The sequence below is a fragment of the Elephas maximus genome, chromosome 6, assembly GCF_024166365.1.
Source record: "Elephas maximus indicus isolate mEleMax1 chromosome 6, mEleMax1 primary haplotype, whole genome shotgun sequence".
Classification (NCBI taxonomy): domain Eukaryota; kingdom Metazoa; phylum Chordata; class Mammalia; order Proboscidea; family Elephantidae; genus Elephas; species Elephas maximus.
Genome location: NC_064824.1, coordinates 45,887,288 through 45,909,747, shown reverse-complemented (window position 1 = coordinate 45,909,747; position 22,460 = coordinate 45,887,288). Strand labels below are relative to the sequence as shown.

Here is a 22,460-nt window from a genome sequence, read left to right as displayed (position 1 = left end):
GGAAAAGGTCTACTAGTGACAGACTGGCTAAAACCAAGGCTGACCACTCCTGTAACACTGCTTCACTGTAACACTGCTGCTGTCCACTGGATCAGAGTCCTTTGGTGAGAGTGGGGATTACAGTGGGAAAGGTGCTGACTCAAAGCAGTTGAACCTAGAACCGCGCCCTGGCTCGACAATCACCTCACCTCTTGGACGACTGGCCTCTGCTTGACACCTGAGGTAATGTACCTAAATGTGCTCAGTAGATTATAAAGCACCATGCAAATGTTAGGTGGCATCTGGATTCATGCCTCTACTAGAGTTCCACGAAGAGCTAATTTACCTCCCATGGGTAAGCTGCTTATTCCCTAAGAACCCAGAGCAGGAAAATGTAATCTAATGATAAGAGCAAGAAATAGAAAACAACTTTCACGATTAAAGAGGAACGCCCCATGCTTGGGGAGGGCTGCTGCATCATACACCTCTTGGGGACGCCAGTCACAGCGTAGTCTTGGTCAATGGCACACCCTTAGCATAGTCCAATGGGCAGCCGGGATGAAATGAGGAGTCCAAAACCAAACCCACTGCTGTACAGTTGATTCTGACTTACAGCGACCCCACAGGACACAGTAGAGCTGCCCCATAAGGTTTCCAAGGCTATAAATCTTTACAGAAGCTGAATGGCACATCTTCCCCCCATGGAGCAGCTGATGGATTGCAACTGCCGACCTTTTAGTAAGCAGCTGAGTGCTTTAACCACTGTGCCACCAGGGCTCCCTGAATTGGGGAGTGGAGAAGGCAAAATCATTTAAAACAGTGACGTTAAATCCTTAAATCCATTACATTTTCTCTGTAGTCTGTTCCACTGTATTCCAGGTCTCCTCACCTCTGTTTTATTTCTACTCAGAGGCACCACTGCAGAGCCCTTAGAAGACGGAACAATTCTTTTCCATGTCAAGTTTCTGGTGGAGTACTAGATTCCGAACATTCGTTACCAATGAGGAATATGTTGCAAAGGGGTGGGTATGTTCTCTTTCTTTAATTTGCCTTGGCATTTAAAATAAAATTTATTTATTGAAAAATAACTATACAACAACAAAGGAAATAAAAATGGCGAACATCATCACCAATGCTACTACCCTCTCAGAACCATTTTCATTTTAAATGTTAAATTTCTAGGCCTTGGAACACAAGCACACATTAGTTTTTAATTGTTAGAACCAGAGCAAAGATAGGAATTACGTATTATGATTTTTAATCTACTATTGTATCACAAGCATTGCTGCATAGACTTGATGTATTTCACCTCTAATATGGAAAAAAATACCCTATTAAACAATGTACCATAATCTATTTAACTGCTGGACATTTAGGTGGCTTCCTTTTTTTTCTAATATAAATAATTTCACAAAGCATATTTAAGATTTGAGGATCAAAGGATGTGAGCAATGTTACAATTATGAATCAGTATTGCCAAATTGCTTTCTAAAAGTACTGTAACCAATTATATTGCAATCCATCACGTGTGTCCTGGTTTCACCACAACACATACATCCTTAGTCCTCCTGTTCCAGTTTCTACATTTCTAGTCAACTCTCTTCAATTTCTACTTCTATTTATTGTGTACTTCCTGTGTGCCAGACCCTTCCTAAGCTAAGGGGGTGAGGAGGCTGCCTGGCAAAGGGAAGAGCTTGCTCAGAGGGTGGAAGGTGCCAGGTAAGCCACTGCAGAATTTCAGACTTTGTATTAAGATATTAAGAGCAGTGGGTTGTCGTGGAAGGGTTAGAAGCATGGAGTTCAACACATAAGATTTAAATTTTAGGATAATCCCTTGGGATGCAGCATAGTGGCTGGACTAAAGAAGACTGGGGGCGGGGGGCAGTGTGGAAGAGGGTTAGGCAAGGCGCCTAGATAGGATGATGTAACCATAACCCAGGCAAGACAGAGAGACTGAAGGAGATCTTAATTAACCTGGGCACTGGCAATAAAGACACAAATTAAGCAGAATGAGCAGAGCACCTGGAGGCAGAAGAGACAGGCCTTGGTGACTGACTGGATGCAGGGGGTGGGGAAAGGGAGGATTCTGACTTGGGCAACTGAGTGGACCAAGAGAGAATGGGAAGCAGAGCTGATCCAGGGTGGGAGCAGTCTTCTAGAGATTTCTTCTCTCTCTCTTTTTTTTTTTCAATTATGCCATTGCTCAGTAGACCTAGAAATGCTTTGAGTAAAACTAAACATTCAGACTCCGGCCAACTAGAAAGTATCTGGTTTAGGCCAAGAGTGTGACATCTGCAAAGTCAAATATTTACCTTGGGCTCGGAGCTTAGCCAGCTCTTCGCTGAGTGAGTCCTGAGACTCTTCCAGCTGCCTCCTCTTCTGTTCCATGTTTTGCATGTAGTCTGTCAGAGATTTGATCTTGGCTTCATGCTTTCAACAAGCAAACAGATAAAAAGGAAGAGTGAATGACTAGTGAGTGGTCAGTCAGGCTTCCCTGGGGACTGCCTTGAGGGGAAAATACAATGGAGGAGAAGCTCGAGTCCTGTTTTTTAAAACTTTTTATTGTGCTTTAAGTGAAAGTTTACAAATCAAGTCTCTCGTAGAAAAATTTATATACACCTTGCTATACACTCCTAATTGCTCTCCCCCTAAAGCAACAGCACACTCCTTCCCTCCACTCTATTTTTGTGTCCATTCCGCCACCTTCTGACCCCCTCTGCCCTCTCATCTCCCCTCCAGGCAGGGGATGCCAACATAGTCTCAAGTGTCCACCTGATCCAGGAAGCTCACTCCTCACCAGCATCTTTTTCTATCCCATTGTCCAGTCCAATCCCTGTCTGAAGAGTTGGCTTTGGGAATGGCTTCTGTCCTGGGCTAACAGAAGGTCTGGGGGCCATGACCACCAGGGTCCTTCTAGTCTCAGTCAGACGATTAAGTCTGGTCTTTTTACGAGAATTTGGCGTCTGCGTCCCACTGCTCTCCTGCTCCCTCAGGGGTTCTCTGTTGTGTTCCCTGTCAGGGTACTCATCGGTTGTAGCCGAGCACCATCTAGTTCTTCTGGTCTCAAGCTGACGTAGTCTCTCATTTGTGTGTCCCCTTCTGTCTCTTGGGCTCATAATTACCTTGTGTCTTTGGTATTCTTCATTCTCCTTTGGTCCGGGTGGGTTGAGAACAATTGATGCATCTTAGATGGCCACTTGCTAGTGTTTAAGATCCCAGACACCACTCTCCAAAATCTATTAAGAATGTTTTCTTAATAGATTTTATTATGCCAATTGTTGAGTCCCATTTTTTAATATCACCCCCAAAATGGAGGCACACTCTACCCTTGCTTGGGATTCAGGACTGTGAACTAAGACGGTCCTGTTTCTTCCGCGTACTCCTCTGCTTCCTTCCCCACAGACCCCACTTGTGGCCACGCCCCTCCCCGCCTCCACTTTAAGTGAGATACCAAAACCCAAGCTGGTCTTCCTCCAGATCAAAAAACAGAATGCGCTGGAAAGAAAGCAGCTGGGAACATGCCTTGTGCCTGAGGGCTTCATTCTTCGAACATCTCTAGATTCTGTCTTCTCAGCTCACATATTATTTCTTTTTCCGTCCTGCAAACACACCAACTCCTATTTCAGGGTCTTTGCATTTATCATTTTCCCCACCTGCAGTCACTGTTGTGGCTGGTTCCTTATCACTTGGTCCCAACAGTCGCAACACCTAACTTCCATATGATTTATCTTATCCATTTGTTTACTTGTTTTGCATCTCCCAGCTCCATGAGGGCATACAAACCAAAACCAAACCTGTTACAGTCAAGTCGATTCTAACTGATGGTGACCCCATGTGGTACAGAGTAGCACTGCTCCATGGGGGTTTTCTTGGCTGTAATCTTTACGAAAGCAGATCGCCAGGCCTTTCATGGAGCCACTGAATAAGTCCAAACCACTAATCTTTAGTTAGTAGATGAGTGTAAACCATTTGATCCACCAGGGACCTCATGAGGGCGTATAATAAGTGGTTAATAAATACTAGTGGAATGAATAAATGAGTGGTAACTCCTTGGCTGAGCAGGGGCAGTACCCACTGATCGGCGAATGGCTAATATACAGAACACTACCCCATCCAGATCTGGAGAGGTCACATTTAGGTGACTAAACTGTAATCTAAGGAAATAACTTCTCGTGAAAATACAACTCAGTGGGAGCAGTCATTTTATAAGAATAACTTCTGGTGAAGAGGAGGAGTGTGAACAATGAAGATAGAATTTTAGTTGGAAATATTTTGTCAGATGTACATTCCTTACATCATGTCAGAAAGTAATTGATGATGGTTTCTGTTACTTTTGAACACCAGGAAGTAATTATTGAAGCTCTAGCTTTGTGTAAAGTATAGCAGGGTACAAAATAGCACCCAAGAAAAACCATGCTTGTTACTAATGTAGAGAGTACTTACTTCCAACACAGGTATTCTTTAACCCAAACATCCTCTAATATTCTTGACTTTGATCTCATATACTCAAAGTCAGTACCACTCTGAATCCTGGGCTCCCCACTTAGAGAGCGCCTCAATCTGGCCCTCCTCTGCCTGTGATCCACCCCATTGGGCAGGATCCCACTTCTAGATCACACTCCAGGTACTAAGGACTGGGGAACTCCTGCTCAAACGGCCCCAAGGCCACTTCCAGGGCCTGCACTGCCTCTTTCATCAGTTTGTGCCCCTACAGGCCCAAGAGATGGCCTTGGCACAGCTGTCTGCAGAGGGTACAGAGGGAGCCTGGATATGGAGGCTGGCATGTCAAGGCGGAAAAAGAAGGCAGATACACTGAGGGCAACAGGGCCTCTATTTGAACTCTTGCCTCAGTCTCCAAATATTAGAGGCAGGCCTGCCCCAGGGCACACATTACTGGTATAACAGTGAAGTAGATATCAGAGAAGAAAAATGGTCACTAGAACAGAACTTTAGGGACACTGTTCCCTAATGCTTATGATTCATCTCAATTTTTATCAATTACAAAAATATCAAATAGTCAAGCAAATCCAGAAAAATGCTGTAAATTTTCCCATAAACCATACTATCAAGTACTTTCTCCCCCTAGATCCATGGTCTTATCTATATGAACACATATTTTACAAAGTTGCAAAGCACAGCATAGATATAACGCAGCATTTCCATTTTCACTTAGCTTGATATAATTATACTTTCTAAGTAGTTAAGTTTTATCAATTTTTTATAACAGCTGCATAATATTCTTCCAAGCAACTTATATTATCAGCCTATCAATAGATATTTGGGTAGTTTATTTTTATTATAATGTAAATAATAATGCTCTCAACATCTTGCATATAAGCTTTTAATATTTTTAATCATTTCCTAGGGAAAAATATCATAAGTGAAATCACTCAACCAAAGTATACTTACATTTTTTATTGTTTTTAATTTCCAAGGTGCTATGCAAAAGGACTGACCAAATTCCACTTTTATCAACAATGTCTGAGTATATCAACTTCCCTCTCACACCAGCACTGAATAGTATCTTTTCAGTACACTTTTGCCTGTTGTGTTACTTATAAAATGGAACCGCATTGTTTTCCTTTGCATCCCTAGATTTTATGGTGGGAGAGAAGAAAACTGGAGGTTTTTCTATGATTACACGTTATTACGTTTAGAAGTATTCCAGAATGAAGCCTGCTTTTCTCTGTCTCTCAGTATTATTTGATGCACCAATCCATGCTGGTACCTCTTACCCACAAATGCCTCCAATTGTTTTAATGCATGGTGTAAGGCTGTAAGCAGCAACAGTGGCCCACTCACAGAAACCTCAAACCCCAACACCAAGCTCAGATATCAGTGCAGCCCAGAAACTAGGCTGCTGTGCCCTGAAACCATCTTCCCAAAATGAAAATGCCATTTCAGGAGGAAGAAGAGCAGCCATCCTCATTGACTGCATGAACTGTGTCCTTGACCTTGTTAATTCCTGGAAGACATGGGCTTTGGGTTCACACACCATCCACTGGCTGTGTGCCTTTGGCCAGTCCATTAAATCTCTCTAAGTCTCAGTTTCCTTATCTGAATAACAGGAACAGTAATAAAACCTACCTACCAGGATTCTTTGAAGAGCAAGTGAGATAATGCATGTAAAGTGCTTAGCGTAACATACGGCACAAAGGAAACACTAAATTAAATGGTAGCAGTAGTGCAGGAGCCCTGGTAGTACCGTGCTTAAGTGCTTGGCTGCTAACTTAAAGGCTGGAGGTTCAAACCCACCAGCTGCTCCACAGGAGAAAGATAGGGCAGTCTGCTTCTGTAAAGATTTACAGCCTTAGAAATCCTATGCGCAGTTCTACCCTGTCCTATAGCGTCGCTATGAGTCAGAATTCGGTTTGACGGCAAATAGGTGTTTTAGTAGTAATAGTTGTTTGTTTTCCCCTATGAAACTGGATCGGTGGTTAAGATTAAAAGATGAAGGAATCTTGCCTGAGCTATTAGGAGGTTGCTGTTTTCTGAAATTTACTTGAAAATACGTAGCAGACAAAATCTAAATACTCTATGAATCTTAGATTCTACCCATTCCTGTCCCTTCATTTATATAACCCAGGGCCGTCAAGTTGATTCCTATTCATAGCGATATGTATGTGTGTGTGTGTGTGTGTGTGTGTGTGTGTATATGTAGAGAGAGAAATGCACCATTTATATTTAAAGAATATATATATATATTCTTTAAAAAGGTGCCTGGGGGCACTGAGGTTCTGTGAAGGGTGATGAGAAAATTTAAAAAGGGATAAGTGGTAATCATTGCCCAACAGGGTGGATATAACTAATGCCACTGAATTGTACATGTAAAAAATGCTGAAAAGGCAAATTTTTTGTTTTATATCTCACCACAATTTAAAAAACAAAACAACGGGGTGCGGGTGGGGGGACTCAAGGTAATTCACGTAATTCACTCAACAAAAATCTCGCCTTAAGAACAAATCTGAGCAGTCACCGCCTGAGGAGGCCACGGACAAGTCTTATGCAAAGCGAAGTCCATCAAATATCCCTATTCCTCCCCATCAGCACCAGTAAGAGCATGAAGCAAGCAGGTCTCAGGAGGACAAGGGTGTAGAGTGAAGAGAGGAGGGTGGCTCACCTGGGAGATAAGCAGCTGGCAGGCTGCCAGCTCCCGCTCGCTGGCATTCATCTTTCGGTTGGAGTCCATCTGGGCACTCTCAAGCTGTTTGCTGCGGTTCACCAGGGACTTGACCTCCGACTTCATCTTACTGATGTACAGGCGGGCCATGGTGAACTCCTCTTCAATGACTCCATTCACATCTGCCAACTGAGCACAGGAGGGAGCATGCTCAAACACAGCCTACAACTTCCAGAGGCTCATGGACCCTCAAGAGGCCTGTGCGTTTCCAGTTAAGAACTCCTGATCATAAGATCATAAGCTGAAATAGAACTCTAAAAACAAAAAAAAAAACAAACCCGTTGCCGTCCAGTCAATCCCAACTCATAATGACCCTATAGGACAGAGGAGAACTACCCCATAGAGTTTCCAAGGAGCACCTGGTGGATTCGAACTGCTGACCTTTTGGTTAGCAGCTATAGCTCTTAACCACTATGCCACCAGGGTTTCTGGAACTCTAAAAGGAACCATAAATTCAACCCTAAGTTCTCTGAAATCTCAGGTGAAGCTTTAAATAAAAACTGCTACAAAATATGTTATTGTGAGCAATCGAGTCAATTCCAATTCATAGCAACCTTAGAGGACAGAGAAGAACTGCCCTGGAGGGTTTCCTGGGCTATAAACTTTATGAAAGCAGATTGCCAGGTCTTTTCTTCCACAGAGCTGCTGGTGAGTTCAAACCGCCAACCTTTCAATTAGCAGTGGAGCACTTAACCGTTTTGCCACCACTAGGGCATAATTAACTAGATTTTCTATTACAATTGATTTTTAAAACAAAAAAGATGAGGTTAAAAGAAAAAAAAATTTTGGGGATTAAAAAAAAAAGATTAACTTCAAAAAGTTATCTGAGGGTCAATATAAGTTCTACTCAATGTCTTACAACTCTACAATGTCATGGTGCATCCGGAGTTCCTAAATGTAACCTGGAATCCCTGCAAAAAATCAAAATTTCAGTTATGTTCTCTATAGTCTGTTCATTCAGGCAGAAAGGTAGCCTAATGTCTTAAATATGTTTCTGTAAGAATTAATAGAAAAAGGATTTTTGACATAGTCATCGATTAAATGGAAAATCTAATGAATAGGAATATGGCATTACTAAAGGCCCCTCTTGATGAAGGCCTTCTGCACGAATTTTCATTACCACCAATCTATTTTTCCTTGCCTCTATGTGCTTGCCCTTTCCAAGTAGAAATGTATCTAGCTTATCATTTAAGATCATATAAGAACATTCTGGAGCCCTGGTAGCACAGTGGTTTAAGCAATGGGCTGCTAACCAAAAGGTCAGCAATTCGAATCTACCAGCCATTCCTTGGGTACCTTACGGGGCAGTTCTACTCTGTCTTATAGGGTCACTGTGAGTCAGAATCGACTCAATGGCAATGGGTTTGGTTTTGTTTTAGGAAGAACAGTCTAAATTCACCTTTAGAATAGAAAATTCAGGTAGCTAGCATTCCTGCACGATTTCATATTTGGGTTCTAAGTTTCAGAGCTCTACTGGAAACAAAAACTAAAGCAAGGTACTTAAGATAAAAATCCATTCACTGAAATAAAAACCTGGCTTCAAAGGGCAACTAACCAAATGAGCGAAGTAACTGTGTACATATTTTAATATAGCCACCAGAGGGCAGCCGAGCTCCTCAGGAGAAAACAAAGAGCGCTGTCCAGAAGCCAGCCTATGAATAAAGACTTCCATTGATTCTAAGACAATATTCCAACTATGGCTTTTTGATGTTCCACAGTACACTGTAACCGCCCACTTCTGTCATTACTGCTGTCATTATTTTATCACATACAATTTTTTTAGTGAACATTTGAGGGCTGAGAAAATGTAATCAAAATATCAGCACTGAAAACTGGTAGCAAATATGAAGCACATTAGACAGCGCCAAGCACCCTTAAGGAGCCCTGATGGCACAGTGGTTAAGAACTCAGCTGCTAACCAAAAAGGTCAGTAGTTTGAATCCACCAAGCCACTCCTTGCAAACCCTATGAGGTAGTTCTACTGTGTCCCATAGGGTCACTGTGAGTTGGAAGTGACAGCAACAAGTTTTTGGATTTTTTGGAGCACCTTTAAAGTAATGTCACCCTTCCCCTCAGAACTCAACAACAGTATTTGTTAAATGACTCCAATATCAATCAACACAATGCAGACTCTGTGTTAAGAAATCCACAAGCATCCATTTCCCACTCCACCTTAATGGAGGCTCTTCTGACCAAAGATTTGCCTACCAGCAGTGCTCACTCTTCATTGCATTCCTTTTATAATTCAACAAAACAGAAATAATGGGTGAGAAAAGCCAGCCATCTTCACGTTCAGCTTTGTTCCTCTGCCTTTGTCACGGGTCCAGGGTGGAACAGAGATGAGAAACACATTCTTTAACCCGACCAGATGTACCCAGTATATCGTGCAGCTTCTGTAGAAAAATCCATCTCTTCCACATGGAATTCACAACTTACATGAGCTTCTAGTGGGAAAACATCGCTGAATCAACAGCTAGGGCACTCTGGGAAGGAAATGAACCCTTTCTTTCCAGGTCTGTCCTTAGAGTCAGCCACTTGGTCTCCTGTACTCATAACCCATGTGAGGTGGAGGCAGTAAATATACAAGCATGGGCTTCCTCCAAAGTGAGAGCTAGACATGTCTTCCCCAAACCAGAATCTTAACTTCTGAAATCTTCTCCTGTCCTAGGAAGTCTACAGGAGACTTTGAGTCCATGCCTAATGGGGGGAAAACAAAAACACTCCAAATAAATTGTTTTTAACTGTGAGGTTTCTTACCACTACAGAGTTCATACAGGTAGTCAGTCATTCAATGTTCAAAAGTTTCCAGTATGCTGTTACTTAAAATAAATAAATAAATAATTTGCTGCTAAAATGTTATTTATAGCTCTCCCCAGGTTCTGACTGCCTCCAGCAGTGCCTATCAGACTACACAAACCAGTACCAACAACCAACCCAGGAGGAAAGGCTGCACCACCATGAAATCACAGGGAAGCCCAATGTTGCCACACCTCCCCCCCAGCCTGCCTATATAGGAGGAGTCACCCCCACTTACCCCACGCCAAGTCTCCTGAGTGCAATGTGAGGAACTATTGCTATTCCTAAGGCAAGCAAAAGATAAGTGAGGTGATTGATCACATTCTAAGGCCTAAAAGTCAGAATGAGACTAAAAGAAGTCATGGGTTGGAAGACATTTAGGCAGTAAATCTAATTCAGCTTTCTATTCAGTTTGTGGGTATCTTCCTGGGAATCTTAGTTTTGGGGTAAGCTCAATGACAAAGGGACATGAAAGGAAGAGTAGACTCACTAAAAACAAATAAACAAACCTACTGCCTTTTAGCCAATTCTGACTCACAGCAGCCCTAGAGGACAGAGGAGAAACGCCCCACAGGGTTTCCAAAGCTATAATCTTCACTGTGGAAGCAGACTGAAGAACGGCTGGTGGGTTCTAATCACCGTCCTTTCTGTTAGCAGCCAAACACTTTAACCATGGCACCACCAGACCTGCATAAAGTCAACACTGAGTTCATCTTGCTTTGTTGACTAAATAAAATATTGCCCTGAGTCTGGATATGTTTCAAGGCATGACAGAGCTAGAAAAATACGGGTTATTCTATCCTCTAGTACTCTTTTGGTCTGTCATATCCTGGAAGCGAGGGCATATGGAGACTCCAGCAACCATCTTTTTCCCCCATCCCAGTGTACTACCACCAGAAATCTTGTGGGACCTGAATTGAATTTTAGGAACACAAATATAAGATCACTTAAAAAGGTTTCACTGATCTGCTCATTTTTTTAGATTAAAAGAATTACATCAATTGAATAATCTTAATCAACAAGAAAATTACCTGTCAGGTGGACACTTGAGACTATGTTGGCATCTCCCGCCTGGAGGGGAGATGAGAGGGTGGAGGGGGTTAGTAGCTGGCGAAAAGGACATGAAAAGAGAGAGTGGAGGAAGAGAGCAGACTGTCTTATTAGGGGGAGAGTAATTGGGAGTGTGTAGCAAGGTGTATATGGGTTTTTGTGTGAGGGACTGACTTGATTTGTAAACTTTCACTTAAAGCACAATAAAAATTATTTAAAAAAAAAAAGAAAGAAAATTACCTGTACCTATTAAATGGAAACCCTGGTGGCATAGTGGTTAAGAGCTCAGCTGCTAATGAAAAGGTCATCAGTTTGAATGCACCAGGTAATCCTTGGAAACCCTATGGGGCAGTTCTACTCTGTCCTATAGGGTCACTATGAGTTGGAATCAATTTGACGGCAACAGGTTTGGGTTTTTGGTATAACAGTAAATACAGAAGTATATTTAAAAATCATGGCATTTCTGAGCTGACAACCTTCGAGATTATCTCAGCTCATCTTGTCATTTTATAAATTAGAAAAATAAAGCCCAGAGAAACAAACTGAACTTGCCTAAAGTCACACAACTCCTTTCAGCTCTCATTACCCTAATGAATAAAGCATAATCATAAGAAGATGAAAAAAATACAATGATTAAGAATATGATGCTCCATAAGTAAGAATTATCAATGAAATTAACTAGGGCACCCAACGTCTAGAATCTAAAAATATCTCAAAAACACCCATTTGTGTATGTAAAAATAATCTCAATCATACTTCAGATTCCCAACGGTAAAGAGTCTTTTTTTAATGCTGAAGCACCCAGACACTCCTTGATTTCATTAGCATTTTTCATCAGCTCTATTTTAAAACAGCATAAAAATACCCTCCTTTTTCGTTATCAGCAGCAGGCGCCAACTCCTCATAAATCAACTCCACCTTCATATTGCAAAGGCCATTTAATCACCTCAACGTCAGAATTTTATTGCTTAACACCAATGTGAGCTTCTAAAAATTAAATCCTCAAATGTAAAACCACTAACCTAGAGCTTAATGGTGTTAACCCTATAAACCCTATAGTATCTGAGAATTCTGTTCTAAAATTAGATTCATTTGCAAGGACTCATGAAATATTCAGTTATAATAGAGATTCCACGAAACAACGATTAAGTTTATAAGAGGTCATATACTCTAAGCCTAGATCTGTTAAACCACCCAAGGACAGCTCTCTATATTTCCCAGAAATAGTCTATCTACAGAAGTAACCTTGGGAGTCTTTTCCAGCATTAAACAATCCCAACACATTACCTGAGTGTTCACATAAAGCAGACTGATGTGGAACTGAGTCTTTTTAAGGTAAAATGGCTAAATTCAAAGAATTTGTGAGGTGAAAGTTGAGCAATGTAACACCACTCCCTGGCTCGATAAAATCAACACGCTGCATTGGGTTTATGCAAGAAATAAACATGAAGAAGAAATGGTTTCTGCCTTTAAGAAATTTATAATCTAAAGGGGACTAGAAAACTATATAGATTTCATGCAAAGTAGATGATGAGGGATATAGCAAAAGTGCAGAGTGCTGAGGAAGTAAAGAGGTGGAAGGGAATGATTCCATAGCATGTAAATTAATGAGAGAAGGAAAGAGGAAGAGGGCCAAGAGAGAAGTAGAGTAGAGGGGAATAAGAATGAGACCAAAAGAAAAGAAAATAGGAAAAGGGGTTACACCTAGCTCAGCGCACAGAGGCACAGACAAACGTTCAAGATTGAGGGCAAGGGCAAGGTTTAAAAAAAGAACGTGACAACCGACCCTACAGAAATAAAAAGGATCATAAGAGAAAACTATGAACAATTGTACACCAACAAATTAGATAAATCACATGAAATAGACAAATTCCTAGAAACACACAAACTACCCTTACCAACTCAAGAAGAAATAGAAGATCTCAACAAACTGATAACAAGTAGAGATTGAATCAGTAATCAAAAACCTCCCAACAAAGAAAAATCCTGGATCAAATGGCTTCACTGGGAATCGACCAAATATTTATAGAAGAAGTGACTTATCCAAAAAGTATAAAAGAAAAAAAAAAAAAAACCAAACCCAGTGCCTTCGAGTCAATTCCGTCTCATAGCGACTCTATAGGACAGAGTAGAATCGCCACAAAAAGTATAAAAGGAGGGAATATTTCCTAACTCATTTTATGAGGCTAGTTTTACCCTAATGTCAAAGCCAAGCAAAGACATTTACAAAAGGAAAACTACAGAACAACATCTCTTGAGAACACAGATGCAAAAATCCTCAACAAAATGCTAGCAAACTGAATCCACCATCATATTAAAAGGATTATACACTATGGTCAGCTGGGATTTAGTCCAGGAATGCAAGGGTGGTTCAACATTAGAAAACCAATCACTACATTAATAGAACAAAGGAAAAGAACCACATGATCATTTCAATGGACAAAGAAAAGGCATTTGACAAAATCCAACACTCTTTCATGATTAAAACACTCAAGAAGATAGGAATTAGGGGCCTAACTGGGGGGAGGGAGGAGACAGGTAAGACACATGCCTTGGGTGTGTCCTGTGTGCCCTGGGTGCCACCTGAAATGGGGCACCAATTAGCAGTTTCTACTGGCCATTGCAGCTTCCAATGACAACTCTGAGAGATCATTCAGCAATTTAACACTAATTGCCCTAGCACCATTTTCCATAGTTAGGCCCCTGCTAGGAATAGAAGGAAAACTCCTCAGTACGAAAAAGGGCATTTACGAAAAGCCCACGGCTAACATCACACTCAGTGGAGAAAGACTGAGCTATCTTCTTAAGATCAGGAACAAGACAAGGATCCCCACACTCGCCACTGCTATTCAGTATTGTATTAGAAGTTCTAGCCAGTGCAGTTATGCAAGACAAATAAATAAAAGGTATTCAAAGCAGGTAGAAAGAAGTAAAACTGTCCCTTTTTGCAGATGGCATAATATATAGGAAACCCCAAAACTAATACATGAATTCAGCAAAGTGGCAGGGTACAAGGTCAACACACAAAAATCAGTCAGGTTTTGTATACATTAGAATAAACATTCTGAAAAGGAAATTGAGGAAACAGTTCTGTTTACAATAGCATCAAAAAGAATGAAATACCTAGCAATAAATTTAACCAAGGAAGTAAAAGACTTGTGTACTGTAAACTATAAAACACTACTGAAAGAAATTAAAGACTTAAATAAACAGAAGGATATTCCATTTTCATGGATTGGAAGACTTAATTTTGTTAAGATGTCGATACTATCCAAAGCAATCTACAGATGCAATGCAATCCCCAGGAAAATTCCAACAGCCCTCTTTGTTGAAATGGAAAGGCCAAACCTCAAATTAATATGGAACTGCAAGGGGCCTCAAATAGCCAAAGCAATCTTTAAAAAGAAAAAGCAAGAGGACTTACACTTCCTGATTTCAAATCATACTATAAAACTACAGTAATAAAAACAGTTTGATACTGTATAATGACAGATATATAGACCAGTGGGATAGAACTGACAGGCCAGAAATAAACCCATATGTTAATGTCAATTTTCAACAGGAGTGCTAAGAGTCCATTCAGTACGGAATAAAAATCTCTTTAATAAATGTTACTGGGACAACTGGATTTCCACATACAAAAGAATGAAGCTGGGCAGACAATGCATACCATATATGAAAATTAGCTCAAAATGGATCAATGATCTAAATGTAATGACTAAAATCATAAAACTCTTAGAAGAAAACAGGGGTAATCTACTCTGACAATGGATTCTTAGATATGACACCAAAAGCATGACCAACAGAAGTCAAAAAAGATAAATTGACTTGATCAAAATTAAAAACTTTTGTTCATGAAAGGACTCTAATAACAAAATTGGAAGAGACACGCTACAGACTGGGAGAAAATTTTGGAGAACCATATATCTGTTAAGGGTTTAATATCCAAAACATAGAAAGAACTCCTATAATGTAACAACAAAAAGACAAATAGCCCGATTTAAAAATGGGCAAAGGGCTCCACTAGACATTTCACCAGAGAAGATATACAAATGGCCAACAAGCACATGAAAAGATGCTCAACATCACCGGTCATTAAGGAAATGTAAATCAAAACCACAACGACATACTACTTCACCCCCGCTAGGATGGCTATGATCAGAAAAACAGAAAACAACAAATCTTGGTGAGGATGGAGAGAAATTAGAACATTTATTCATAGCTGGTAGGATTGTAAAATGATGCAGCCACTGTGGCAGTTTGGCAGTTCCTCAAAAAGCTAAACATAGAATTACCACACACCCTAGCAATTCTATTCACAGGTATAGACCCAAAACAACTGAAAGCAGGGACTCAGACAGACACATGTACACCAATGTTCATTGCAGCACTATTCACAATAGCCAAGAGGTAGAAACAACCTAAATGCCCATCAAGGGAAGACAAACAAAATGTGATACAGAGACGCACACATACACATACACAAAGGAATATTACTCAGCCATAAAGAAAAGTGAAGTTCATACATGCTTCAACATGAATGAACCTTCAAAACATACTGAGTGAAATTAGTCAGTCACAAAAGGACAAGTACTGTACAATTCCACTTACGTGAAATATGCAGAACAGGCAGATGCATAGAGAACAAAGTTTATTAGCAGTTACCAAGAGTGGGAGGAGGGGGAAAGCGGACTCGCTGCTTAGGAGGCACTGAGCCTGTGTTAAAGGGGATGGAAAAACTTGGAAGTGGGTAGTGGTAATGGTTACACAGCCTGATTAACACAGTGTCACTAAACTGTACATATAATAAATGTTGGAGTGACAAAGGTTTGTTATATATATATTTACCACTATAAAAAAGGGAAAATGATCAGCTGTCTTGAAATAATAGGATCCATAGCTCCAGTTCATTCTTATGTTTAAAAATATCACTCCTCCTGTGTTGGCATCTCCTGTCTGGAGGGGGGATGGGAGGATAGACAGAGTTGGAAGCTGGCAAAATTGTCACGAAAGGAGAGACTGGAAGGGCTGACTCATTAGGGGGAGAGCAAGTGGGAGTACGGAGTAAGATGTATATAAACTTATATGTGACAGTCTGACTTGATTTGTAAACGTTCACTTGAAGCTCAATAAAAGTTAATAAAAAAAAATATATATATATATATATATCACTCCTCTTAAAAGAGACCTGCTTAGACTAAATGCTGCCCTTCTCCCCCAAGGTCAAAAACAAGACAAGAATGTCTACTCTCATCACTTCTATTTGATATTGTACTGGAAACTCAGCCAGTGCAATTAGGCAAGAAAAAGAAATACAGGTTTCCAGATTGAAAGAGAGACGAAAACATCTTTAATCACAGACAACACACTTGTCTATGTAGAAAATGCTATGGAACACACATCCCCACCCCCACCCCCAAAAAAGCTACTGGAACTATTTAGTGAATTTATTAGCAAGGTCACAGGATACAAGCTCAATATACAAAAATCAAGCATACTTCTACATACTAAACCCATTGCCATCAGGTCTATTCCGACTTGTAGCAACCCTATAGGATAGATAGATCATAGGGTTTCCAAGAAGCAGCTGGTAGATTCGAACTGCCAACCTTTTGGTTACCAACCAAACACTTAAACACTGTGTCACCAGGGCTCCATTTCTATACATACTAGCAATGAACATTTAGAAACTGGTATTTGAAGAACACCATTTACAGTAACATCCAAAATATGGGATACTTAAATCTAACAAAAGATGTGAAAGACCTGTATACACTGATAACTACAAAACATTATGAGAGAAATGAATAAATAAATGCAGAGATATACTGTGCTTATAGGACAGAAGACTAGACATTGTTAAAATGACAATTTTTCCCAAATTCATCCATAGATTCAAAGCAATCCCAATCAAAATTCCAGTAGGCTTTTTGTAGAAATTAACAAAATAATTCTAAAACTCATATGAAAAAGGAAACCTGTTGCTGTCGAGTCCATTCCGACTCATAGCAACTCTATGAGTAGAACTGCCCCACAGGGTAGTGGAAGCAGACTGCCACATCTTTCTCCCACAGAGCAGCTGGTGGGTTCGAACCACCGACCTTTTGGTTAGCAGCCAAGCACTTAACCACCCGACCTTTTGGTTAGCCGCCAAGCACTTAACCACTGGACCACCAGGGCCCCTATGAAAGAGTAAAGGACCAAAAACACACAAAACTACTTTGAAAAGGAACACAGTTAGACAACTAACACTACATGATTTCAAGACTTAGTATAAAGCTATAGAAATCAACATGGTATAGTACTGGCCTATGGACGGACAGAGATCAATGAAACAGGACAGAGGCCAGAATAGCCCCATATGTGGGGGGTGATGGACGTGTGCATTACCTCAACTCTGGTGATGGTTTCATGAGTGTATACGTTATATCAAAACTTCTCAAACTGTACATTTTAAATACATGCAATTTATTTTGTGTCAATTATACTTCAATAAAGCTGTTTTAAAAAACGTCTATCCTGTTTTTCTGGTTAATGACAATGGTCACTCTATATACTGTGGGAAATTGTGTTGTTCTTGTCTAGTGACATTTATTTTCTCTTTTCCCTCTATTCCTAGATCTCCTGACAACTTTCTACCATTTAATTGTTTCTTACTATCTTTACCAGCTTGATAGCCAGCACAAAGATGGACATAAAACTCAATTAGTCAGCCAGCTACTCTAGTGCATTTGAATGTTCAGTATGCTTATTACACCTGTTTCTTAATCTGGATGAAGCCAGTTGTACTTCATACCAAGGTGCAAGGTCAACTTAACCTGACAAATGTGAGTTCCTCCTCTACTTGGCTTGGAAGCAAGAGTTTGATTTTTAAGATGCAAAGAAAATGCCTAGGAATCTCCTAACTGCAGGAGCGCAGCCCAAATGCAGCAGCACAGCCCAAATGCAGCAACTATAGATCTTATTCATTGTAGCACACAAGGCTTTGCGGCCAGGACCAAGGCTTTGCTTAAAACATTTTCTTAGTGTTTTTAAATTCTCTTTTTGATATTCTGAATATTTTAATGCATCTATGTTGCTCAGCCTATGAATCAATTACTTTCCTAACAATTCCTTCCTCAGAAGGAAATCATCCAAGGTGAGGCTAAAGTAAAACACATAACCAGGTTTTTTGTTTTTTTTTTTTTCCGTTATTCTCTTCAGTGCTAAATTTGCAAACTTACCAACTAGGTAAATGGTGATCACTGTTAACAACGCCCACTTAGTAGCCACACCTGAGCCCCACTAGCACCCCCATCATCCACCCCAGCTCCTTGCTAACAAGAGCACCAATGTTCACAATCCCAGGGGATTGATCATGACTGGTTTAAGGCCATTATAACAATCGCATGCCCTTTGTTTCCCACTCTCCCCTGCACCTTGGGGTGGCTATGTGACCAAATTCTGGCCAATTCTAGTCATCTGCTGAGGCATTCTGGACTATACTTCCTTTCTGGATATAAGTAGGTGCCTTTTCAGCCCACCCTGGTTTGGATGTGGTTTGTGAGAGCATGACCATTGGTGCTACAGCAGCCATCTTGCTACCATAAGGCAAATCCTAAGGATATAAAAAGCTAACTGGCTGAAGATGACATAAAACCCACTACCACTACCGTCGAGTCGATTCCGACTCATAGCGACCCTACAGGACAGAGTTGAACTGCCCCAAAAGATGACATAGAGGAAACAAAAAGGCCTGGTCCTTGACATTGACCTACTCCCACCAATCAACATTTGCTTTTCAAACTTTAATAAGCATAAGAATCACCTGGGGAGTCTTGTTAAAATGCAGATATTGATTTAGTAGGTCTGAGATGGGGCCTCAGAGTCTGTATTTCCAACAAGCTCCCAGGGGATGCAGAATTACACCCCAAATTGCAATATTCTAGGTTTCTCGTATGTTAGAATCCTATTACTTACACCTGAAAGTTTCCCTGATTGATACTAATTGGTTGGGGAACTTTCACTCTATTGGGTTGTCATAGAAAAGGAGAAACACAATTCTGAGACTAGAGTTGCTGCTTAACTAAAAGTGTCCACACTTCTGTGACGCTGACAAGTAAGATTTAGGAAGAAGCCAACTTACACAATCCCAACTTAGATTTTGAAGACATTCCCCTAGATTTGAAAAGTACATTTTTTTCTTCTCCTCCTCCACTCCAACAATCATTCACTTAGTCACTCACTCAATCACTCCTTTGTTCATTTATTCAAATATTACTAAGCACACAGCAGATGAAAAGTACCGTGCAAAGCGTACTTAGAAGAATAAAACACAGACCATGGTAACACAGAATCATGCCATTACAACAGCAGATAGAGAGGAGAAAAGAACGGGCTGGCTTACGGTCTTCACATCATTGGTGCCAATAATTCCTCCTATCTCCCCCAGATCCTTCAGTAGCAAATTCAGGATCTCAGTAGCCCTCTTTTTCTGATGGTTGCTAAGCTCTTGTAGCTGGCTCAGCTCTCTCTGGGTGGTTGTCAATGTCGTCTGAAAAACAAATTTCAACAACATACTAAAAGGGTTGTCACTGATTTCATTTATGCAACATTGCAATTGATAACTGCTAATGGAGGATAAAGTTCTTTTATCATTTCATGCATTTCACCAAATGCAGAGTCCTTTTAAGTCAAACTACAGTACCATCTCTGCATTCTTCGTTAAAAACAAGAACTTGTCTTGGACCAATACGTTATATATCTACATATGAGATGACAATTTCCAAGTCAGTGAAATAAGTTATGAAAAATAAATAAAGCCGGAAGGAGCCCTTAGATTTATAATGTTTAATCACATCTTCCTACCTGCCAGATGTTGTTTCAGTCCACATTCTCAAGGGCTAAACACACCTGCAAGAGTCCCTGCCTCCACTCACAACAAGCCTGCTCCCTAGGCCACTTTCATATTCCCACCTAACCTCATAATAATAAATGGTTCTGCAAGGTCCAAAGGAACATTAGTGAGTTTAGAAAACAACTCAGAAAGAGTCTTCTAATCTTCCCAGTGCAGGTGAATTAATACCATTCATCTCTTTTCACGTTACTCAAGTTGAACAACAGATGGCTTCTTAATACATTGCAAAAGCTTCATTTTCTTTCCAAACATTAACAAACTCATCTCTTTTCCATTCCCTATATTTTTATGTATTGTGTTACCAAAAGGTATATATTCTTAAGCAACTACTCTAACAGCATTAGATTAGCCATTCTTTGATGTCTCGGGGTTCTTCGAATCAACTCAGCCAACAAAGAAAAGAATCCCCCTACTCCTGTGGAGGTTAATGCAAAGACGTTTATATAATTCTTCCATGTGCAGCTATTTGACCAGAGTGCTCTTTAATGATCTGACCAAAAATATTACTCTAGACCAATCTAGTAATACTTTTGTTTGACAGAAAATAAGGAATGATAAGAGCATATCATGAAAAATGTTGAACTGTTTTGAGAAGTAAATAAATACCCAAGGACTAATTAAATCAATCCTGTAGAAAACTAAGCAGAGAACATCTAAATCTCCTGCTTTCCTAAGTGGCTTCTGAATGCTCTTTTGCCACTGCCACTGCTTCTTTTGTTTTGTTTTAAATACGCAAAGAAGTAGTAGTTCCCATCTTAGGAAGCCATTAGAAAAGTCTTCCACACAGCTGAACGTATGGAGTTGATAGCATTTCCTATCAGCTCTACGCTTAGCAGATTAGAGCTTTTCTGCACCATCTGCTACCTGCGAGGACTGGGTGCTTTCCACAAAGCAGGCTGGGCACAATCCCATGATACCAGGCATTGGGCAGAAATGCCAAGGGCAGCAGATTACAGCCTCTCAGCTCTCCCCACCCCCATTTTCCAAATGGAAAAGGACAAAATGGACACATCCAAACACCAGCTACCTTGCCAAACACTCACTGGACCTGCTGCGATTAGCTCACTGTGGAGAACCTGCAGCATCTTGCACCAGGAGAGCCTGAAAATCAGGAAATGTGCAGACTGGAGCACTAGCTTAAAACAGTAAAAGATAAATGAGGACAGCTTAGTCCTAAGCTCCTGAAGGTAATAGCTTGGACAAGAAACTGAGAAGGGGGAATATATATCCGGAAAGGTGAAAACAGAAGAGTGAAGTACATACCCTCCATGGGTTCCCACTCTTTGCCTATTACTAATAACATTCTGAGATTTACTGAGATTGGAGTGTGTGCACAGACCGTGCTAAGTACTTTACATAAACTCACTAATCCGCACACCTAGAAGAACATGTTATTTCTCCCATTTTTACAAAAATTTTCATAGAACTAAGACTCAGGAAATTTAAATGTCTTGAAAGTAAATGGGCACACCAACCCAGGGGCAAGGATGAGATGGCAGGAGGGGACAGGAAAGCTAGTAATGGGGGAGCCAAAGGTCAAGAAGGGAGGAGTGTTGACACGTTATGAGGTTGGCAACCAATGTCACAAAACAATATGTATATTAATTATTGAATGAGAAACTAATTTGCTCTGTAAACCTTCATTTAAAGCACAATTGAAAAAAAAAAAAAAAAAGGGAAAGAAATTTAAATGTCTCAACTAAAGCCTAATACTGGTGAAGTCAAATTTTTAACTAGTGTTTTTCAGCACTCTCTTGATTATTCCACAAGACCTCCCTGTGAGCTGCTGTAAGTCCTCTGGGCAAAAAAATGGTTGTGATGTGCAATTTCAGCATGAGTGGACAAAATTCACTTGGAGGTTATTTCAGTTGTTGGAGGGCCCTCAGAGAATGCATCTAGGTCTGACATTAAGTAAGCATTCAGTCAATTGCCTTCCTATATAGCGTCTGTCAACAAACATCAATATAAATACAGCAATGGAGGGGAAGATCCTGAGGCTGCCAAGGATGTCCCGCCCCTAGACATAAATGCTCCAACCGTTTTCTGGGCCAGCTCATCCGTCAGCTGCTCATTGGCCCTGGTCTTGTCCTCCACTTCCTGTGACTTCTGGTCATAATTTACAGCCAGCTCCTCCAAGGCCTGAAGGACTTCTTTCACCTCGTCTTTGGCTGCCTCATTTTCAATCTGGAGACGCGTCAGCTCCTCCTGGATTTTCTCATAGTCTCTTCTTGTGGAAGCCAAAAGCTGGGGAAATGAGAAGACATGGAACTAGTGAATCTAATGTTCAAAGGCTCATATTCTGTGTTCTATCCAAGATAAAGTAATTTTAAGAAACAGAAGAAAACAGGTTGGAAAAGCTCAGGATGACTGGGAACTTCACTGTATGGTCCAGATGCTAAATTAAAAAACATGTTATTGTTTCTAAAGTCTGTTTCTTTCTTTTCTTTTTTAAAGGTACGTAGGTTTAACTCAGAGAATTAATTACACCTCAAAAATCGCTTTACTTTGTAGATGGCTGGTTATTCTACATGTTAAACAAAGGATGGGGGGGATCATACC

General features: G+C 40.5%; 1 protein-coding gene across 2 annotated transcripts in view; it reads right to left on the bottom strand.

Annotated features, from left to right (window-relative positions):
• KIF5C (kinesin family member 5C) overlaps positions 1–22,460 on the bottom strand; it is a 208,058-nt gene that overhangs the window by 35,024 nt on the left and 150,574 nt on the right. For both annotated transcript variants that reach the window (XM_049887162.1, XM_049887163.1), the window contains 4 exons: positions 21,939–22,145; positions 19,392–19,538; positions 7,100–7,288; positions 2,292–2,409 (listed from right to left, as the gene is read on the bottom strand). In XM_049887162.1, the coding sequence (XP_049743119.1) occupies positions 2,292–2,409; positions 7,100–7,288; positions 19,392–19,538; positions 21,939–22,145 (661 nt within the window). The remainder of the gene's footprint in view (positions 1–2,291; positions 2,410–7,099; positions 7,289–19,391; positions 19,539–21,938; positions 22,146–22,460) is intronic.